At 36.5% G+C, this 20543-nt stretch overlaps 6 protein-coding genes across 9 annotated transcripts; 2 read left to right on the top strand and 4 right to left on the bottom strand.

The window, feature by feature from the left end:
• Positions 1–3392: 3392 nt before the first annotated feature.
• On the bottom strand, positions 3393–4318 carry LOC108556973. The gene has a single exon (XM_017913333.1). The coding sequence runs from the start codon at positions 4197–4199 to the stop codon at positions 3393–3395; it is 807 nt and encodes a 268-aa protein (XP_017768822.1). The 5' UTR covers positions 4200–4318.
• A 1018-nt stretch (positions 4319–5336) lies between these two features.
• Positions 5337–6563, top strand: LOC108556976 (enoyl-CoA hydratase domain-containing protein 3, mitochondrial). The gene is made up of 5 exons (XM_017913335.1): positions 5337–5462; positions 5512–5624; positions 5676–5811; positions 5867–6057; positions 6114–6563. Exons 1-5 carry the CDS (start codon positions 5427–5429, stop codon positions 6496–6498), a joined length of 861 nt encoding a protein of 286 aa, XP_017768824.1. The 5' UTR covers positions 5337–5426; the 3' UTR covers positions 6499–6563.
• LOC108556975 (target of rapamycin) lies at positions 6558–14572 on the bottom strand. The gene is made up of 8 exons (XM_017913334.1): positions 14037–14572; positions 10765–13981; positions 9339–10701; positions 8569–9282; positions 8316–8512; positions 8094–8253; positions 7824–8039; positions 6558–7772 (listed from the first exon to the last, which is right to left on the bottom strand). Exons 1-8 carry the CDS (start codon positions 14257–14259, stop codon positions 6627–6629), a joined length of 7236 nt encoding a protein of 2411 aa, XP_017768823.1. The 5' UTR covers positions 14260–14572; the 3' UTR covers positions 6558–6626.
• A 576-nt stretch (positions 14573–15148) lies between these two features.
• Positions 15149–16174, bottom strand: LOC108556978 (proteasome subunit alpha type-2). Its single transcript, XM_017913341.1, has 3 exons — positions 16048–16174; positions 15913–15989; positions 15149–15858 (listed from the first exon to the last, which is right to left on the bottom strand). Exons 1-3 carry the CDS (start codon positions 16086–16088, stop codon positions 15272–15274), a joined length of 705 nt encoding a protein of 234 aa, XP_017768830.1. The 5' UTR covers positions 16089–16174; the 3' UTR covers positions 15149–15271.
• Positions 16175–16270: 96 nt separating this feature from the next.
• LOC108556977 (myeloid leukemia factor) lies at positions 16271–18793 on the top strand. 4 transcript variants are annotated; one of them, XM_017913339.1, is made up of 6 exons: positions 16271–16412; positions 16520–16826; positions 17475–17827; positions 17936–18034; positions 18102–18155; positions 18296–18382. In XM_017913339.1, exons 1-5 carry the CDS (start codon positions 16360–16362, stop codon positions 18115–18117), a joined length of 828 nt encoding a protein of 275 aa, XP_017768828.1. In that variant the 5' UTR covers positions 16271–16359; the 3' UTR covers positions 18118–18155; positions 18296–18382. The 4 variants fall into 4 exon arrangements, with proteins under 4 accessions (XP_017768828.1, XP_017768826.1, XP_017768825.1 ...); XM_017913337.1 differs by having other exon boundaries at positions 18083–18155; XM_017913336.1 differs by lacking the exon at positions 18102–18155 and having other exon boundaries at positions 18296–18793.
• A 291-nt stretch (positions 18794–19084) lies between these two features.
• Positions 19085–20538, bottom strand: LOC108556972 (zinc finger protein 501; the record flags this gene model as incomplete). Its single annotated transcript, XM_017913332.1, has 1 exon — positions 19085–20538. A coding segment is annotated over one exon (1431 nt), but the record flags the coding sequence as incomplete, so codon positions are not given.
• Positions 20539–20543: the final 5 nt, after the last annotated feature.

Below are 20543 nucleotides of genomic sequence, written 5' to 3'. Positions count from 1 at the left end.
ATATATTAACCACAACATAATTATACGTTTATTTCTAAAAATATTAGTATTGCATTGAAGCAGTAAGTTCACTAATTAAAATTTTGGATAAAATGTGCAAGAAAAAACGATAATCTCTATTCATAGAATAAGAAGTAACAGGATACATGAGGACTTCTAAATAAAAGCAGTAGAGTGCAATCAGTGCATACCGGACAATCTCATGAGATGCTGTACAAGAAACAGCGGGAGTGCCACCTATAGAAATACTTGCCACAGAGAGAAAATAGAGTTCAACGGGCGCTATCAAAACGGATGCGAGAGACAGACTGTCGCAAACTTGGCAGGAAAAATAGCAAATTTCAGAGAAGGGAACCAGGACTAGAAGACTCATCCCAGAAATCAAACTTTGGATTAATAGAAACCACGGGGAAGTAACATTCCATTTGTCACAGGCGCTTTCTGGACACGGATGTTTCAGTAAATATCTCCAATTCATCGCGACGAAGGAGGTATTGCTGGTAGTTGCTACAGTTGATGCTTCCTGTAACTGAAGCAAACCTCGGGAGTTGTTCTAACCCCGCAGTGAACTGTTGAAAAGCAGCGACAATTGCGAAAGAAATTGCAAGGTATGTGTCAGATGTACTCTCTACCAAGGAAGAAGATCAGAGGAGAATGGAGAGAGAAAACGAAGAAAAAGGCAGTGGAAGTCAACACTGATTTAGCCTAGCAGGTGAGACAATCAACATTTCAAAGCAGTATCAATAAACAGGACCTGAATGCTGACAAAGAAGAGAAGAGGTTTTTAGTAGGTAAGAATCCCACAGTACCACGAATCCCTATGCAAGGTTTTCCTCTCCTCCCGAAAAAATAAATAAATAAATAAAATAAAAGTAGTTAAAGACGAAAATGAAGCAGATTCTACACAACTTCTTTAACTACAGAAACGTTCTTGCGTTACATTAACAAATTCTGTAGTTAGGTGAATTTAAATTACAATTCCAATAAAAAAAATAAAGCAATTTAAAATGCTCTTTGATAGGCTTAATTCTGATTGTTTTTAATCCATGCATTTTGTTAGATAATTCTTTCGATCGATTTTCGTCGACGCAACGTCCCAGCCCGATTAATTAGTAATTCGTTTGCTGTACGTGACAATCAGTATTTTCGTTCCATTCTCTCTCTGTACATGCATTTGTGTACATTTTTTTATTATTATTTTGTTATTATCCTGCCGATGGGCCCAAAGATAGACGATCGTAATTGATGATGTTAATTAAATGCAATTAAAAAGGACAAATGCATTTGCTTTGATGACAGTTTTATTTGCCCACCGGCTGTGTATGTATATACCGTCGAGTGTTTGGTTACACCGGCAATTTGCGTGCAAAACAAGACCACGCCAATTTCCACGATCCACTTCAGCGTAGCTTTGAAGTTACAAATACTTTCTTATTTGGACAGATATTGCGGATCGTAAATATCGTGTGCACCTTGAGGCATTCTCAAATATTGATGTATACATTTTAACGCGTTTCGCATTCGCGAACGTCAGTTTACGGATAATCATCCTCTTCGAAATTGGTATTCCCGGAATTCCAATAATAAGCCATCCCCTTAATTAATTGCACATGCTCGGATTCCCATTAGCATCGGATCCATCAACACCTCGCGTGTATTATAATCGATCGTATCATCATCATTGTCTAACTACGAGGAAATGTCACGTCTCTGAATTCGAACTTACCAAATTACATAATTCAATCAGAAATAGAATACACTGAACGACGAACGATCGTATCTTGATTCAATTGTAAGAACGTATCACGTCTCCAATTTCTGTACATAAAAGAATTTATAACTTAAAGAAAAAATAGAAAAGTATTGTATAATCTTATTATGAAATTAATTAAGTATTTTAGTAATACTAGTTAACAGCTGTCATTTGTCCCAATAGGTTGAGAAACGTTGTCTTACTTTAAAAAAAATGTCTTCATTCTTGCCACATACTATAAATCAATGTAAAACAGATAATATAGGTGTATAGTAGATAAAAAAAACAATTTTGAGCTAATTACTTGTAAATAAATATTGCGTAAATTATCAAATTTAAATAAATATATTGAGTATACTGAATACAATTTAATGTAAATATCGATATTTACAAAATCTTGTAAAAACAATTGAAAAAAAGTACAGTCTGCTTTGTTTGAGTCAAAACCAAATCGCATAGCAATCATAGGCAAAAATTAAATTCCAATAATTACATTTGAAACAATGCGGACAATACGTTCATTTTTTTCTATATATTTTGTTGGAGTGTAGAAGTTTGCATGGAATTTGCGGTTTCCTATTGTACAAATTGTAATTCTGACAAGAATTATTTAAATGAACGCATTGAATTTCCGCCGTTCGAAAAAACGGCTGTCCGGACTTGTTGAATTAAACATAAAATCTTTGTTGGTGCAAAAATAAAAATGTGCATGTCGAAATTCTCATTGAAAGGACATCAATAATTCAGCATTTCCGACGAAACGGTTAAATAGATGCTAATTAGTGTCTTCTCGAAACTTGAGACGTGAATCTTAGATGCAAAATCAAGTTACCGTCGCATCCATCAATCTTCTTCTGCGACGCCTTCGGTTATATATAAAAAAAAAAGAATGTCGTGTTTAAAGTTGGAAACGGCGAAAAGCGCTCTCCCCCATTTGTAGGAACATCTTTTATTTACATATTTTAGGAACTTTGTTATCGTTCATTGCTTAGAAATAAGTTGAAGAAGCGGGAAGTCCTTGGGGAATTCACGCACTTGATAACAACATGTGGATGTGAATAGGGTTGTAATTATATTAAGAAAACTGTTATATAATTTTATTTTAAACATGTTCTATTTAATGTAGTAATATAAAAAAGGAAATATCTTACAAATAGAGAAAACAATAATAATGCTTAAGGAAACGAAATTAAGTTATTTAGAGATTGTTGTAGCTTGATATTATGCAAATAAGAGTATGTTTGTTTTGCTCAAACTATTCCGCATCAAGTCTTAATAACAGTCCGGATTGGAACTAAAATTGAGTTGATGGTAGAAAGGTATACCGCAATTCCTATTGTAATAGACAACCCAATGTCTGATTTAATAACGCTTAGTTGGAATTTCCTCCCTTTGTATATCTTCCAGGATTGTAATAACATACATACATGAAGCATATGCAGGAATGTAGGACGCGTGCAACAAGTTCGAAAAGCTCTGTATAATCTAGTTTCTTCAGAGACAATTAATAAATAAGCGAGATTCAATTCGAGTGAATTAAACTTACAGTTATTTTTTGCATTTGTTTTAACATGATTAATATGAACAAAATTATATTAACTTAATCTGAATTTTGATTATCAAATGAATACTAATTTAATTACAATTGTTTGTGTAATTCTTTGCGAGAATTGTAAATCTCTTTGGCGAGAATGTTGAGATGATCTTCGTGTATGAAGCTGAGTTCGCTCAGTTCCAAAACGATGGTTTTATAATGCAAAATTGTCCTTAGTCTTGAGGACATTTTTATGGCGCTCAGGAATATTCCTATGGGTAAATATAAACGTTTGCTGTATATGTCTACGAACGCGTTGAGAGCTTCCTGTTTCTTCATGTAATTCAGTTTGATTCTATTGAAGATTCTCAAACTGTTGACGACGTAAAAGTTAAGGATTTCTTCGCAAAGCGGTTGAAAATCCACATCGAGATCAGGTATTTGGTAGTACTGCAGGAACAGATTCATATCATCGATCTTCGTGTGCAGAGGCAGCGTGTGGTCGAGCGTCATCAGAATATCGATTTCTGCAGTCTTGATCTGGCCATTTGTCAGCAGGCGCTGAGTCAGCTTCACGTACAGATCTATCAGAGTTTCCGTCTTGAAACCGGATAGGTCACCGGTTTGCTTTCCGGTCAGGTAGATGATGGTGATGATGTAGAGCAAAGGGTCCTCTATTTCAAGTCCCAGGAGATTCTTGGTCGAGATGTACCTTTCCAGAACGTCGACGGCCATCAGGAAGACGTGAGTGTCCTGCTGCAAACTGTAGCAGAACAACTTTACTTTGTCCAGGGTGAAGTCGCTGAGGATCGGCTCCTTGTAGACCTCGGATCCTCCCAACTCGCCGAACCACAGGTTGAAGTAGTCCTTGTACACGATCGATTCGCTGTCCATCGCAAAAGATGAGCACATTGTTTAACAATTTCACTAAACGTTTCAATATGGCCGCTAGATGGACTGTCATCTAAATTTTAAATTCGAAACAAACGAAATATATATTTGATGTTTAAATATCTGGTATAGTCCTCATTGAAGGCTACACGACATAACTATAATATAACTGTAACTTATGATTCTAATAAAACAATATAGTGGAGAAGCAAATCTTAATACAGAAAAACTTTTCAGTCGATTAATAATTTAATAGAAAACCACGTAAAACTATACCAGATTGTCTTCATAATTCAGTATAATAATACTTTGTATTATTAAATATTATATTACGTGTGAAATACTTTAATAACCAGGTGTGTAACGTTAATTGTATGATTGAATGCGAAATGTTGCGGAATTTATGCTTCACCTTTTTTGATTGGGGAAATGCGGAATAATTTCAGAGATTGGCTTGGAAATGTAAGTGCGACGGGATTCGGGGGGAGGTATTGTGGAACGGGGGTGGCTTTTCCCGATGAGGGAGAGAGAGAAAAAGGAAAACGCGCGCCAGACGGACGCCAGCCAGGCTCCCGTTCGAATTATTATCCTGGTGAGGGAAACCACCCCAGCAGCCCCAGATACCCACGTACAACAGACACATTCATACTAGTCCTTTCTCTCCGAGATTACATCCAAATACAATTAATCGATTACTTCTTCCCTTTTCTTTTCCATTCTTTTTCCCTTCTTCTCCATTAACGAATGTAATCAAAGTAATTGATAAAATTCAACTTCTTTCCGAAGAATATTTAATTACCTACCAATTATATTAACAATACCATTTTCAGCCACCTTCGGATTCTTTTCTTTCTCTATCTTGGGTTACATTTAAGATACATATGATGATTTATTGTTTTTAAATAAAATTGATTTATAGAATTTAATAAAGTACATTAATTATTTCGTTATATGTATTATATAACTATATTTATATCATTTCGGAGGAAATGATATAAGTCTATAGGCTCTTATTATGATATTACTTACAAACTTTACTTAACTATAAAACTTAAGACCAGATTCATGTACATCTATAGGCAACTTTATTTGATTGCAATATTAAAAGTTGCATTCATACAATTAAATCTTTCCGAAATATTGGTTATCTCCTAAGTTTCATAAATGATTTAGTTAGAGGTCATTCGATTGTGAAGTCCGGTTTTTATGTTTACTTTTACTTAGTTTAGTTCAGATAACATTTACATAATGAATAGAATGAAGCAGTTGCAACTTATTAAAAATGTAAGTTATATATATTGTTTTAATATTGTACTCATGAAATGTTTAACAGGTTATTAATCTGAATTTCCAAAGAAGTTGCTCAAGTAAATCTGGAGAAATTTACACGAGCAGTGACTTCCAGAATGGCATTCGTAAAATTACGATGTGCCATGGAAAAACACGGTGATATAATTAATTTTATTGGAAAGAACAATTCTTAAATTACTATTTTAGTAACTCTCTATCAGTGGCAATGATGGAAAACTTATTGAAGGAAATTGAAAACAACAGAGATGACCCACAATTGAGGGCAATTGTTTTAGCTGGAGATGGTCCAATATTCTCTGCTGGTCACAATTTAAAAGAATTGGTATAATAATCATGTTGTTGAAAGTAATAAATGTTAACTGTTGAATGTAATGCAGACAGAGGATTGTGGTAGGGCCCAGCACATGCATATATTTAACTTATGTGCTAAATTGATGGATGCAATTGTTCAACATCCTGTTCCAATAATAGCAAGGGTAGATGGTTTGGCTGCTGCAGCAGGTTGCCAGTTGGTGGCCCAATGTGATTTAGCTGTGTGTACAGAGAAAAGCAAATTTTCAACTCCAGGGTAGATATTTACTTATTACTGGGATAATTCTAAATGCAAGATGTTTGATATTGCAGGGCAAACTTTGGTATCTTTTGTTCAACTCCAGGCATTGCTTTGGCAAGAAGTGTAAATAAGTCTACAGCCTTGAAGATGCTTCTTACTGGAGAACACATAACTAGTGATGAAGCCAAATCCAGTGGTCTTGTTGCAGCAGTAACGCCAACTCCAGAGGCTTTAGATGAAGAGATTAACAAATTATGCAATGCCATTAGAAGTAAAAGCAGAGCTGTTATAGAATTGGGGAAGAGGTTCTATTATAAACAAATTAGAGAAGATTTAAAAACTGCATACAATCTAGGTGGCAATGTGATGGTGGACAATATAAATGGAGTAGATGGTAAGGAAGGAATCAAGAGTTTTTCAGAAAAAAGGAAACCTGTCTGGAGACATGAAATATAAATAACTTGTTGCATTTTTTAAAATCTAAACTAAATTCTTAATAATAAAAAAAATGTACAATAACTTAGGTGACTAACAAAAAAGAAAGGAAAAATTATAATAAAACAGAAAGAAAAGTACATTTTTGTTTACCAGAATGGACACCAGCCTATATAACACTGGCACAGGTTCTCATTATCTGTTGCTTGAATAATAAGCTGATTGACTTGCGAATTAACGGTAGAGGTGCCATCCCTTATGAAATCTTTCCCTGTTAATTTGTCCCTAACTCTATTTATAATTGCCACCGCCTTCTCATTGACCGCCTCATATTGCTGCGAGCTATCGACTAAACCATCAATGATATTTGCACCCTTTCTGGACATATTTATGCTCAATGAGGAGTCCTGGTCTTGAGATGACGGACCTGTACCTGACATGCTAACATCGTTCGTAGATTTGTTATTCCTAGCTGCAGTATCGACAAGTCTCCAGTTCAATAAAGGATCGTAAACGAAGGCTTCTAAAACTGCCATAACGCTGTCACGATTCCTATGGAGCACGGACATAACACTCTCGCATGTTCGTCTGTAGGTGCCATCGATTCCGGTTACTTCCATAGCGTTGATCAACATTCTCGTTAATCTGAACGGAATTTTCTCTGGGAATTTCTCCCTGGTCATTGCCACCTCGAAACAGTCACCAAAATCTATATGCAATATTTTCCCGCTTAATCGATCCAACATAAGATTCGATGGATGACGATCCCCGAGACCCAAAATATAACCGACCATTGACATTACAGCCAATGATCTAGTATAATTCGTTCTTCTATCAAACCACACTTCAGATGAAGGACTTTTAAGCCATAGTAGTTTAGCCAAATCATCACCATGCGTATGTTCCAACGCATGTTCAAATACCTCCACCTTCTGCATTACTGTCAAATGATCGTAATCCGGAGCCATTCTCAACATTATCCTATGCTCTATATTTAGCAGTATCTTTTTCTTCTCTCTGTAGTCCCTAATAAGAGTGTGCAGAGTATCGCAATGAGGAACCCAACCGATCAAACCAGAATTCGTACTCAAAGGAATCACAGCATAACGTTGAATTGTTAGATTTCGTCTGAATGTATCGGGATCTTTCAGCAATAAGGTGTTAACCAATCCAAATATTTGCATGACACGCTCGTCTTGTCTCAGATCTTCATGACCTTTCAACAAAAACATATAATCTTTCCCATTGCTTCCCCTTATGGACAATTTTCTTGGCCTTTGTTTTGACGTGATTACCTTCAAATAAAAAAGTTAATAAGTATAAATCAATATTTACGTTTATACTACCTCTAAGGAACTTTGTATGTGAGAAATTCTAACTATAGCTTGTCCTGGACAATAACTACCAGGAATAGCCAGTTCCAAATCCCTGCAAGTCAGCAGTTTCGGAGAAACGTACTGCAATTCTAAGGACGTCAACTGTGGCAATTGTCTTGTTATCCTTCTAAACACGTGATAGTACAAATCCCAGGCGTGATTCAAATCTCGTTTAGTTTTGTTAGTCTAAAAACAATATTTTAAATTTCGTATAAATATCACCAGATAAATTAATTTTACCTTAAATCGTTGACAATAATCTTGCGCTTCAACTAGATCCCTGCCATAAGCTTGTGTAAAACTTATTTCTTTAAGTGTTTGCGGCCCGCAAGCTAAACGCGCATGTAGTGGATCCAAAACTTTGAACATACCGTCAATATTGTTTTCTCCAAAATATAATCTAAAAGAAATACAAAAATAAAAAATAAACATCAATTAATATTAGGTGAAAGTATGTATAACCTGGAAGCTTCCTCGAGTCCTTCATGCCACATTTCGTGCCATAGAATCGCCACGCGAATAAGTTCTTCCGAAACAGTTATAGCTTGTTGAACTAAAGTAGGACCATTCTCACTCATAGATTTCAAAATTTTATTTGCAGCATTTTGCCTGACCATCGATGTACTTTTCGATGCTACAGTTAATGGGTATATAAGAGCCTATAACAAAATAAATAAATATAGACAATATATGTGAAATATTGAATAAATTTTACCTGCGGATGCGTTTTTCCAATGTCTATAAGCAATTCGTGGATTAAACGCGAGACTAAAGTAGTCGAATCAATCCGCGCAATTAGTTGTGGAATTACTTGTAACCAAGTATTTTTTTCAATAGTTCTTAACCCATCAGTGATGGCATCATAAACTTCGTTAATTTGTCCATAGTCGAACCACAAGGTCAATAAACGCAGAGTGTCTTGCAATGAACTTCCCTTTGAAAGGTTTATCGATTTGAAAAAACCTTGAACAGCTCGAACTATATAAATTATATAATCCGTGCTCTTATTAATCTCAGCTTTATTCTTATAAAATAGAACCGTTTCAAAGTTCATGTAAGCCCACGAATGCCATGCTTTGTACCAAGTTTTGTCATGTTCAGTAGCATCTTTGTACCTTTGCAACATTGAAGGTATAGACTTTTCCGTGACACCGTCCAATATTTTCTGCCAATCACCCAATTTTAAATAACAGCGTGCAAGCAACCTTTGTCTGTCCTCGTGATGGACAATGTCTCCTTTGGTATTGTCTGGATAGTATGATTTCAGGAACGTTTCCAATTGTTTATAAGCCAAAACTGTTTCGCCTGCCATCCACATGTGTTTGGTATATGCAAACGATACCTGAGGTTGATTGTAAGGTAGTTGAATCTCCTCATGCATACTTGGATCATAGCCAAGCAACATCACCAATGTTTTATGAGACAACATCTAAAGAAAATAAATTTGTTAAATTAATTAAACTATTACATACATTTTCAATATACCAATGAACCACTTTTCCTGCAAAGTGATGCGTATTTAAGCCACGTGTGCATATCTTCTTTGGGAGTTAAAACTAACGAATGCACTTGAATAATCCTCTGCCAGTCTTCAACAAGTCTCTGTCCGGATTGCAATCTTTGCCACCACATAGCTTTTAAGGTTGGTCTTCTTTCAGGTATCAATCTGTATTGTATGACTTCTTCAAGCTCAGCAAGCATTTGAACAACAACCATAGCGTTGTAAGCTCTTTCATACGATTCACCTGCCATGGCCGTTAATTCTGTGTCGATTAAATCACGAGCCATGTCTATGTACCTCTGTGCTTCATCATAGTGTTCCTTGTGTATGGACAGAATTGCTCTGTAGAAAGCTCCATCCTGTGTATCGCGCGGTATCACCTTCACGTACCTCTCCATTGAAACCCAATGCTTCATGCCCCATGCAGACGCAGCCGCCAACCGACCCGCCTTTTGTTTCTTATCCGCCTCCAAGCCATCAAACCTTTCTTCTACCAGTTTATGTAAATTTTCCCATTCTCCCAACGATTCTAAGCAGCGCATTTGTCCCAAGCAAGCATCGTAATCATTGTAATCTGCTTTCAATCGTTCTGTATACAGACTCAACGCCTTGTCCCAATTATGTAATTTTTCATACCACCTCACTTGTAAAGGACGATCGGGACTAAATTGCATTACGTATTGCAGTAAACCTTCGGCCGCTTCCTTCTGCTGCAATTTATTATTGATTGAAATTAAAGCCTCCACAACTTGACTGTTATGACTGTTCTCGCCGCGTTGGAATTCCTCCTCCTTGTAATGTAACGCTTTTGCGTAAGCCCTGCAGTGCATCGCTTTCTCGCCCAATAATTTTGCATCGATAGGTAACGGTCCTCTATCACAGTGCTCCATGAACTCCGCCAAGTTCAGAATAGTTTGCGTTATTTCCGGGATATCAGCAACCAGCAACGCCTGCTCCAGACTTTTAATCAACTCCTTCTGCATTCCTTCGCTTAACTCAGTCCAACAACTAACAAACGCTGCATTGAATAAGTCTTTGGGTAACTGTGGATACGATTGGGCTAACGATAAGCAAGAACGCAAAGCCGGAATAGGAGATTGCTTCAGTAATTCTATACTTAATCGCCGAGACCATTCAAGCCAATCGTCTTTGGAAACGCGACGCGTTGCAGTCCATGCTTGCTCCAAATTTTTGGCAGAAACTTTCAAACGCTGTATCATAGTTGAATCCATAGTGCAAACATTCGCCTCCCTATTTTTAACTTTTATCTTCATTTTAACCAACGAGAAGTCCGAGTCGTCTGCTAACGTCGTGTCGCTTGTAATTTTGCTAATAAGCATGTCGTATCTGAGAATATACAAAAAAACATATATTAATAAGACTGATTGGAATACGCAATAGAATACTTACAAACAATTGTGTATTTTATGTTTAATAATAATTCTTTTCACGAGCGGTACAAATATTTTAAACTTTCTTCCAAGCTGCACCACCAATGAACATAGTGTTTCCATAGCAACGCCTCTTAATTCCGCATTCATGTCCATAGTCCGAACCAATGGATGCACTATACGCGAAATGAAATCGCTAAAATCCAAAATCTCGGCGAGTTGTGTTACAGTTTCAAGTGCCTGCTTCGATACGTTAGTTGGACAATCGGGAGCATCAAACAACCTCACGAGGGGCGGTAAAATTAAATGCATATAATTATCCAGATTATTTCCAAATTTATATAATGCCCCTAATAATTTTAATGTTACAACTCGATCTTTGGATTGGTCATGATTAAGAACGCGCAATATTTGCGGCATCAACTTTGGTAGGTACAGCTTAAATTCCGCCCCCAGTGCAACAGCAATGTGTTCAATTAACAATATAAGCGTTGTTTGAATGGTACTCGACGGTGTCCAGAATTCTTTTATGAGCAGACAAATATCATCAAGATAATTACGAATATGCTGCTTTACGATGGAAATTAAATGAGCTAATTGTTGGAACAAGAATTCACGGAAATTTATGTCTGCAGTTCGTACTACATTCAGGTAACTCGGCAGAACCTGCGAAATGTAAGGTACGCATTTGATACCCAGACTTTTAAATATAAATGTGACAGCTTGAACAACCATGGTATGATGTTGCGATAACGTTGGATCTCTAATGATTTTCATTAGCGTTGCGATTGCCATTGCCAGATAGTACTCTTCTAACGTGTTTGAGCTCATATTTACTAGCATTTCGCTAGATGTTAAATCTGCATTGCCATCGTCATCCTTATCTGTAAGAGGTATAAGAACTGGAGATTCTGGTTGATAGTCGATTTGACCTCTATTCATTTTGTGTTTGTAAGGGTCCAAAGCACCCAATAATCCTAAGACACGTATTGTTTCACGACGGATGAACAACAGTTGTTCCGTTTTTAAAAAGTTGATCAGCACGTCTAACAGTATTGGATACTGGTTATATGGTTTAACCACGTGTCCGGTAGCTCCAACCAACTGTCCCAATGTATAAAGAGCTGCTCCCCTTTTCTCCGGAGCAGAAGCATCGCCTAGCATTTCCAATAATATCGACATTAATTCTTGCATCCACAACTGAAGTTCCACTCCGCCTCCAGTTACTTCTGCTAAATCACCAAGAGCCAAGAGTACTGCTAAAACTACACCTGGATATGGCTCTGGATCGCGCAATTTAGGCACTAAGACTTTTAACATTGGTTCCATGTACGGGCGGATTAGTCTGGGAGCGCTGACGATTAAATAATCCAACATTTTAGCACCTTGTTCTTTGTTCCTGCCTGTACCAGAATGCTCCAATTCCGTCAACAACTGTACAAGTATCTTTCTCAACGAAGGCATAACGTATGCAGGATTCATTGCACTTAATCTACCGATCGTGCAAAGAGCAACTTCCCTAATTTCAAACACTTCGTCGTGAAGTGCAACGAATAATGCGCTCAACGATTCTGCTTGAGATAAATGACTATCAAAAGTATTGTCTAATGAATATAGAACCCAAAATCTTACGTCTGGATCTGTATCAGTCATACCAACGACCAACAATTTGTTTAAAACTCCTGCCACTGTATCATTGACCATCGTGGTCTTCTCTTCGATTACAGTTTGCTTCAATAACCTGGAGCATGTTCGTACAGCTTCCAAGCGAATCTCCTGGTGTTCGTGCAATATATAAAAATCGGCGCATCGTTTCACAAAATCTAACAAACTCTGACCCTCGAAATCAAAATTTCCTAAAGTGTGCAAAGCCAATACAGTGCTAGGAATATCACAACTGTCGCCCATGCCTAGATTAGGTGTATTCATTTGCCGCGGCATTCCCGGATGCATCAGAGGTTTGTTCATCAGAATATGTGAAAGCATCTTTAATAGTCCCACATTTATCTGAGGTTTCAATTCTGGTATTAATCTGGCTAATTCCCTCAAGCAGACGGTCAGTGATGATGTTAATCCAGTTTGAAACATTTGTTCTAAAATATCTTGGATATCTTTATGAATAGAACTAGTTAAAGCATATCCCAAGAATGAAATACATTTAAAGACGCTGGCATCGATTGCTATACGTTTCTTGGTGGGCGTTTCTCTATTAGGAAGCGACATTCTGATAGCTTCCATGATTTTTGAAAAGTATGGTCTAATAGCATCGCCGACAGCTACAGCAATCAATCCGATCGTTATGAATGTAGCTCCCCTTTCTTTCTCTCTGTTTTTTAAATTCACTAGCAGATAGTTCATTGCAATTGGTAAATGTTTTTCTATAAACATTTCCTTGTTAAAAGCGGCCAAGCGAGGTAAAATGGCAATTAAAACCTGCTGCGTATAAGTATAACGGGAGGTGCGTTGTGTTAGTACGTCCAAACAAATGTAGTCGTAATTTTCAGAAATTAACTGGCGACATTCTGCAGATTCCGTCACAACTGGTAAAATACTTCCCTTGCCATCATTTTGATATTGCGGATTCCGCTTAGCAAAACCAAACTTTGGCTTTGTGTAAATATTTCGATCATGGACGCTCTCCATGCTTTCAATTAAACCTGTATATTTGCGTTCCCATTCGGCGTTCGAACATCTGACCAACTCGTTCAGGACAAGTAACGCGCCGTGAACTCGGTCATCCCTGGTTTTATCATTCTTTTCCACATTTAGCAATTTCGTGGTTTCGGTAAAACATAACTTGTACCATTGCGGATGTTGCGTTTGTTTGGTTGATTCTCTTTGAGCTGTTACAACCAGAGCTGCTCTTAACGCATCCACTGCGCCTTCTCTTATTACAGGTTTAGGATCTTGGACAGCATGGAATATCAAATCAAAGAAGGGTGACACTTGTTGATAGAAGTATGTAGGCATTGTCTGTGCTAACTCCCTTAACACCAACACTGCTGCATGTCTTTTACCTTCTTGCCTATCACCTCCAAGCCATTCAAATGCTCTTTTCACCTCAAACTCCACATACTCTGTAGCCTTTGAACCTGAGACTAAAGCTAATCTACCCATAGTGTTTGCCACACTCTCCATAACACTTATGTCATTGCAAGGCAACAGATTCCTCAAATAATTGGCGAAACGTGAAATACGTGTTGTCATATTGCCTACATCAGCTCCAATTAAACACACTAAAAATAAATTATTTAAAACTATTATTGCATATAATTAAACCTAAACACAAACCTATTGCTAAAATGCCTCCTTTCTTCTCGTTTACATCATTTGCAGAGACCATTTCAAATATATTATGATTGAATTCATCCAGGAACACATTTATCTCATCGGCTGTTGCCTCCCTCATTTCTGTCTTTACATACACAGACAGATCATGGGCAGCCTTGTTGCGGACATCTGCGTGCCGAGACTTCAGCCCCGCGACAAACTGTTGCATCGCCACAATCGACATTTTTGCGTTAGTTAATTACACAAAATACGACATAAATAAAAATTATTTGACTTAAAAATAACACCCAACTATCACTTCGCTGAATATCACAATCTACATGATTATAAGATTGGTCTCCACTTTTATCACAAAACTAAAAATCTAAAGAATTAAGTGTGTAACTTTGAAGGTTATGTTTTTTAATAACAGCAATGGTCGACATTGAATAACTTGGCATAGTTGTTGGACGACATTTGTATTAAAATATTGTCTTAAAACCGATAGAAATTAAATGAAAAACACCTGAACCAAAGTTGTTTACGAACAATAATATTGTCATATTTTCACTAAACTTATTCAGCTGCTAAACTAATACGAAGTTAGTTCAGTATTTCAGTGCTCACAACTTATAAAACGAAACAGTTTTTATATTTATTTTTAAGTTTAACTTGCACAATGTCTATAAAACCATTAATTTATGTTTTTTATGTATCATTACATTTATTTAATAATTTATAATAGATTTCTATAATTGCATAATAATTGTTAATAATATATTATAATTGAATTTTCCTGCCGTGATGTGCATCTATTTTATATCTTAATTAATAAAAATATTAGTAAACAATTACTTTACAACAGCCTTTTTTGTTTAATGACTACAACCTTATTTATGTGAATCTACGATACGTATTGATCAATAGTATGGCGAGATATACCAGTATAACAACATGACTCGCTTTAATTTCATTTGAAAATTTGTTAGGAATTAAAACAATCAATTGGCAAATTTATTTACAATAGAAACTTGTTATGAAACTTTATATTTAAACAGAAACTTAAAATACTATTGTTAAAAATAAATTTATTGAACATATGTTTAGTGTTTTCTTTATAAATGTTTATTTGCTTTTACAGAAAAACGTAATTTATTTTACCCAATTAAAAGTATTACAAATTAAGAAAGAAAACATTATAAAAGAAGCATTATAATATTCGCTTTAAAACGTGAAATTAATAAATTAATGTTTGCTTATGAAATGTTGGCCAAGTAGTCCTTTACATGGGACGGATCCAATCTCTTGAAACCATTTGAATCGCAAATACCGACTTCAATGTTATCAGCACTCATCTGGCCCTCAAAACTCTCCTTTAGCGTTAATATCGCAGTGTGAACGGCATCGTCCAACTCCAATTCCTCATTGTATCTTTTTTCCAGGAAAGTCTTGCCATTGATGAAATTCTTTCCCATGGCAGTGGATTTCCAGGCAAAGTAAGCACCAGATGGATCACATTGGAACAGATATGGACGATCATTGTCCCATCCACAAATTAATAAAGATACACCAAATGGTCGAACACCACCACTTTGGGTATATTCTTGCATCACTGCAGCAACTCTTTGAACCAATTGGATTGTGGGGATGGGTTCCTTGTACACAATAAAATATTGCTGTGCCATTTTGCGAGCTTGCTTCACTAAAAGGCGATAGTCAGGTCCCATACCAGAATAAACCATACCAATGTGCTTGGTAATCATCTCCACTTTGTGTACACTGTGTTCATCATATAAAATTGACTTGTGCTTATTTTCTGTGGCAATAACCACTCCGTTTGAAGCTGCAAGAGTATTTGATAGTAAAATCGTAGTTTAACGTTGTTCATAATATTTACCCTTAATTCCAACGGAAGGTGCACCGGCAGCTACCGCAGCTAAGGCATATTCGATTTGTACCAATTTACCGCTAGGGCTAAAACGTTTCGGAGAGTTAATATTAAAAAGTTCATATCGTTAAGTATTGTAAATACCTGAAAGTGGTTAAAGAAAAACTGTATCGCTCAGTAGCCATGATTTCAACTTTTCTATATTTTGCAAATCACTTGCTTCCCTCAGAAACGTTTGACAATTAAACACAATTCAAGTCTCCCAACGGAACGAAACGAAATACCCAACAGTCCTGCAGAAGAAATCGAAACGTTGGAATTTCCAGAAGCTACCTTCACTGCGCTTCAATATTCAGTTGATAGTTTTTGACAAGACCTAAGTGATATTTCGAGAAACATTATTTACTCGAAATCAACATAGGTGATAGTAATATTCACCTGAAAGCTACCCAAGGAATGTCACTGTTTGGTTCGTTGATGGGCGATATGGAAGAAGATCCGTTCTTTGGGTGAGTTTTGCTGAAATTCTCTTTGGCAAAGAAGCCAATAAAATGTCAGCCATGCTTATACTCTCCTGAATTGTTTTCAATTGGTTGTAATTTATATTTTCGCGCAGGTCTCATATGAGGACCATGAGGCAGATGAACAATATGATGAATTCACTGTTCACTGACCCTTTCGGCATGATGAACACTGATTTCAATGCCAATAGGAGTTTGGCTCATCACCATCATCATCGTAACAGCATCAGCAACATCCATAATGCACTCATGAACTTCAACTCTTTCTCACCAATACATAACTTCAACCGCTTGCTGACAGGCTCCTTGGATTCTTTGAGCCCACCTGCTCCACATGCAGCACATTCTTACAGTTCATCCACAGTTGTTAGCATGACATCAGGCCCTGATGGACGTCAACAGGTACAGTTTTTTTTTTTAATTCTCTACTTTACAACAAATTCTACAAAAAAAAGATGTATTAAAATATGAACATTATTATAAATTTAAATAGTCAGGAATTATGAATATCAAATTATTTTATTAATGAATAACTATTACATAATTTGTAATAGAATTAAAAAAGCTAAATGGAATCATTACATATTTTATAAATAATTTTGTTTAAAGTCATCAAGAAATGACATTTTTTCAAGACTGTTATGATAATTATCTCCAGATTATATTTGTGTACTGTACAAGATTAATATTTTAAGAAATATGAACTTTGAACTCTATAATATATACACTTTCAATAATTTGCTAATAATTATAAAAGTGAAATATAAAGTTCACAATGTTATGAAAATTGTAACGTTTTTTAATGATTTGATACATATCTAGTCATAATAGTTTGTACAGTATGTTATAAATTTGATATTTCTATATAAAAGGATCTGGTTTTAGCAGAAAGTACAAATCAATATTTTCTTAACATTCAGAGACACAAAGTAGCATGAAGCGCCTTTAATATAATCATTCAGTGTTTGATATGAGTGGGTTATATTTAATTAACATTATTAATTAGTAAAGTACACTTAAAATGTATAAATTATAATATTTATGTCATAGGTTTACAAAGCCACGTCTAGTACACGCACTGCACCAGGAGGTGTGAAGGAGACACAGCGTACAGTCTGCGACTCCAGAACTGGCACAAAGAAGATGGCAATCGGCCATCACATCGGCGAAAGAGCTCACATTATCGAACGAGAACAAAATCTGCATTCAGGCGATCAGGAAGAACGTCAAGATTTTATCAATATCGAAGAGGAGGAAGCCGAAGACTTCAATCAGGAATGGGTGACCAAGAGCAAGAGCCGTTCCGAGATACCTCGCATAACGGCCGGCGGCTCATCGTCCCGGCAAAACAGGCACAGCTACAGTGCCTCCAGTGGCATTCCGGCAATCACAGCCGGACCAAGGTAGGAAACAACACCACAATTACTAGTATTTTATTAGCTAGCTTTTATCTTTTTTTTCATGCACCGTGAACGTGATTTATTTTGCAAAATTACTGTGTGCATGTATAGCCGTCGTCCTAGGGATAGAGTGTCATCACCTTTGATTTCAACCCGCCGCGGCATTAGATCCTCCCCTTTAGCTCTACCGCCCACTATTAGCTTGCCAAGGTAAATGATACAGTTTTGCATGACGGATTTTTTTCTATATTTTTTAAGGTGTGTGGAATTTTTACAGGTCACGAAAATACTAATTTAATTAAGATAAAAATTGTTTATATATATAATTCATGTAAGTTTATCTGTGTGTATGTGTTGAATTTGCACGCTTGTTTTACTATAATTTCTTTTCGTTGGAAAACGCTCACCCAATGCGATCAATGCAATATGGTCGAATCTGAAATAATGTATGGTTCTAATTCGAAATTTCAGCTCTATGGCGTCCAACAGAGGTCCATACAATCAACCAGGACAACACCTCAGGAAGCATAAGAGTAATATAAAAACGGTGTCTGGACCTTCAAATGAGGAATAATTTATCAGAGTATTCATTTTTTTTTTCGTTTTGAGATTATGTATTTCAAGATGGATGCACGCATCTATCAAATTCCATTTTCATTTGATTATGTGGACGTTTTTTTTTGTAATGACTATTATTTAGAGTGGATATATATATGTAAGTTTTGGCAAAGAAATATTTCATTCGTGATTGGATTATATTAGCCCATACTCCAGAATTAATGAAAAAAGGCGAGTGTATTTTTGTTTATAATACATTGTGTATAATAGGTCCAATTATTTGGTATATTTGGCGTGTGCGTTAATATTATATTCGGTATGATTAAAGTTTAATGTCAATAGAGTTTAATTGATGTATATGTATTTCAAATAAGTTTAATTTAATTCGAAATAAAAATCAAGTTCAATGTGTAGTAGTTTCGTGATTTGCTTGATCTTCGAACACTCGTACGGAAATGTATTAATCGAGAGGAAATAAATAGTTGCAACCAAATAATAATAAAAAGAAGAAAAATATAATTGTGGTTATAATAAGTATTTACACCGTTTAAAAAGGCAATTATTATTTTATGTGTTTTAGTTTTTAACTTGCTATCACGTGTAACTAATTATTAAAGGAATAAGATTTTTTTATACAAACTGAATATGTGAATGTTTTCTTTACCTTTTTTTTTTCAAAAAAATAATTCATAAGAATTCGTCGTCATTGTAAACTACGTTTTTGTTTAATTTTGTTCAATAATTACATCTTGTTGGGGAATATCTACAATAGTATTAGAATCCACGATGAAAACGTTCTCGATCTCATTTCCATCTTCGTCCTGCAGAATACTAGTCGCTGCGCTGCTACTTTCCAGCATCGGATCGTAGTCTTTATCCCATTGGTCCTCGTGATGGGACTTAATGTGATCTCGAAGGGCGAATGCCCTTGCATAACTTGCTCCGCATGCATAACAATTGTATTTCAAATTGTTATCTTGCTTGTGTGTCTCCATATGTGACCTAACGGCATATAGAGACGCGAATGGTCGGTTGCATTCGGTACATGTGAATGGTTTCGTATGGGTATTCCTGTGACCAGCCAATTGAACGGCAGTTTTAAAAGCTTTCGGACAATAAGGGCACTTGTATTTTCGTACGTTCGAGTGTATTAGCAAATGATGGTTGTAGACCGAGTGAGCTTTGAAGCGTTTTCCGCACTCCTGACACTGGTAAGGTCTGGATCCAGAATGCGTTCGCATATGAAGTGTGAGGCAGTAGCTCACTCTGAACGCTTTCCCGCAGAGCTCGCAGATGTGCGGCTTCTCGCCTGTATGGATACGCTCATGCTTCACCTTCTCGTGTGGCCTTATGAACCTGCGATTGCAATAGCTACACTCGTATGGACGAGATTCTATATGTTGCTTGACGTGTTGCTGTAACAACGCGGCATCGTCAAACTCCTTTTTGCAGTATGTACAAGTCTGCGTTTTCTCGGTGTTGTGCACTCTCAAATGCATTTCCAAATTGCTTTCGGTAAAGAACTTCCGATTGCAGATGGTACAATCGTAATTATTTTTGGTGCTGTGCGAAAGCAGATGAATATCTTTATACCCTTCGTCGTAAACCTTATTGCAGATTTTACATGTGAACATGGTTCGCGTATTGGTTTTCGCCTCGATATCCTCACCCATGATGCCGTAATTGACGGGAGGTTCAATCTCTTTACTCTTGACTGGGTCATGCATACGGATATGCAATCGCAGGGATTTGTAAGTGCCAAACTGAGTGTTACAATGCTCACAAATAAAAGGACCGTTGGCATCCGGCAAGTTCTGCAATTCCGTTTTCGTCTTCCTATCTCTGTGCATTCGCATATGCGCACTTAAAGACCGGCTATGCGGAAAACTGGCATCGCATTCCGTGCACTGGAATTTCATCTTAGTACATTTATGCAACTGATACTGCCGCTCCTTAATGAAATGTACTGAACATACGGGACATTGGAAGACTTGAACTACATCATCGTCTGTATTTGCAGCGTCTTTCTCTACCCGTTCAGCAATGCCTTCTTTAACAATGAAGTATTGGATTTCAGGATCAGGTCTTGTATTTTTCAATTTCGTATCCACTTGATTGTCAGGATTATCCTCATTTTCATTCCAAAATTTTGCAATTTGAA

This window comes from Nicrophorus vespilloides, unplaced genomic scaffold (assembly GCF_001412225.1).
Source record: "Nicrophorus vespilloides isolate i.1.1-1 unplaced genomic scaffold, Nicve_v1.0, whole genome shotgun sequence".
Lineage (NCBI taxonomy): Eukaryota > Metazoa > Arthropoda > Insecta > Coleoptera > Silphidae > Nicrophorus > Nicrophorus vespilloides.
The sequence above is the reverse complement of the archived record's forward strand: the minus strand, read 5'-3'. Positions and strand labels throughout refer to the sequence as shown.

What these genes read in the sequence shown, in the direction of transcription:
- LOC108556975 (XM_017913334.1), bottom strand. Translation starts at nt 14,259, where the DNA reads ATGTCGATTGTGGCGATGCAACAGTTTGTCGCGGGGCTGAAGTCTCGG. An exon ending in CATAAAATACACAATTGTTT is followed by an intron (nt 10,702 to 10,764) that starts GTAAGTATTCTA and finishes GTATATTCTCAG; the next exon opens with ATACGACATGCTTATTAGCA. An exon ending in GGACTCGAGGAAGCTTCCAG is followed by an intron (nt 8,254 to 8,315) that starts GTTATACATACT and finishes TATTTCTTTTAG; the next exon opens with ATTATATTTTGGAGAAAACA.
- LOC108556978 (XM_017913341.1), bottom strand. Translation starts at nt 16,088, where the DNA reads ATGGCTACTGAGCGATACAGTTTTTCTTTAACCACTTTCAG. An exon ending in TTTTCTTTAACCACTTTCAG is followed by an intron (nt 15,990 to 16,047) that starts GTATTTACAATA and finishes GAAACGTTTTAG; the next exon opens with CCCTAGCGGTAAATTGGTAC. An exon ending in ACCTTCCGTTGGAATTAAGG is followed by an intron (nt 15,859 to 15,912) that starts GTAAATATTATG and finishes ATACTCTTGCAG; the next exon opens with CTTCAAACGGAGTGGTTATT.
- LOC108556973 (XM_017913333.1), bottom strand. Translation starts at nt 4,199, where the DNA reads ATGTGCTCATCTTTTGCGATGGACAGCGAATCGATCGTGTACAAGGAC.
- LOC108556977 (XM_017913336.1), top strand. Translation starts at nt 16,360, where the DNA reads ATGTCACTGTTTGGTTCGTTGATGGGCGATATGGAAGAAGATCCGTTC. An exon ending in GAAGAAGATCCGTTCTTTGG is followed by an intron (nt 16,413 to 16,519) that starts GTGAGTTTTGCT and finishes ATTTTCGCGCAG; the next exon opens with GTCTCATATGAGGACCATGA. An exon ending in CCCACTATTAGCTTGCCAAG is followed by an intron (nt 18,035 to 18,295) that starts GTAAATGATACA and finishes TCGAAATTTCAG; the next exon opens with CTCTATGGCGTCCAACAGAG.
- LOC108556976 (XM_017913335.1), top strand. Translation starts at nt 5,427, where the DNA reads ATGAATAGAATGAAGCAGTTGCAACTTATTAAAAAT. An exon ending in AGTTGCAACTTATTAAAAAT is followed by an intron (nt 5,463 to 5,511) that starts GTAAGTTATATA and finishes AATGTTTAACAG; the next exon opens with GTTATTAATCTGAATTTCCA. An exon ending in GTCACAATTTAAAAGAATTG is followed by an intron (nt 5,812 to 5,866) that starts GTATAATAATCA and finishes AATGTAATGCAG; the next exon opens with ACAGAGGATTGTGGTAGGGC.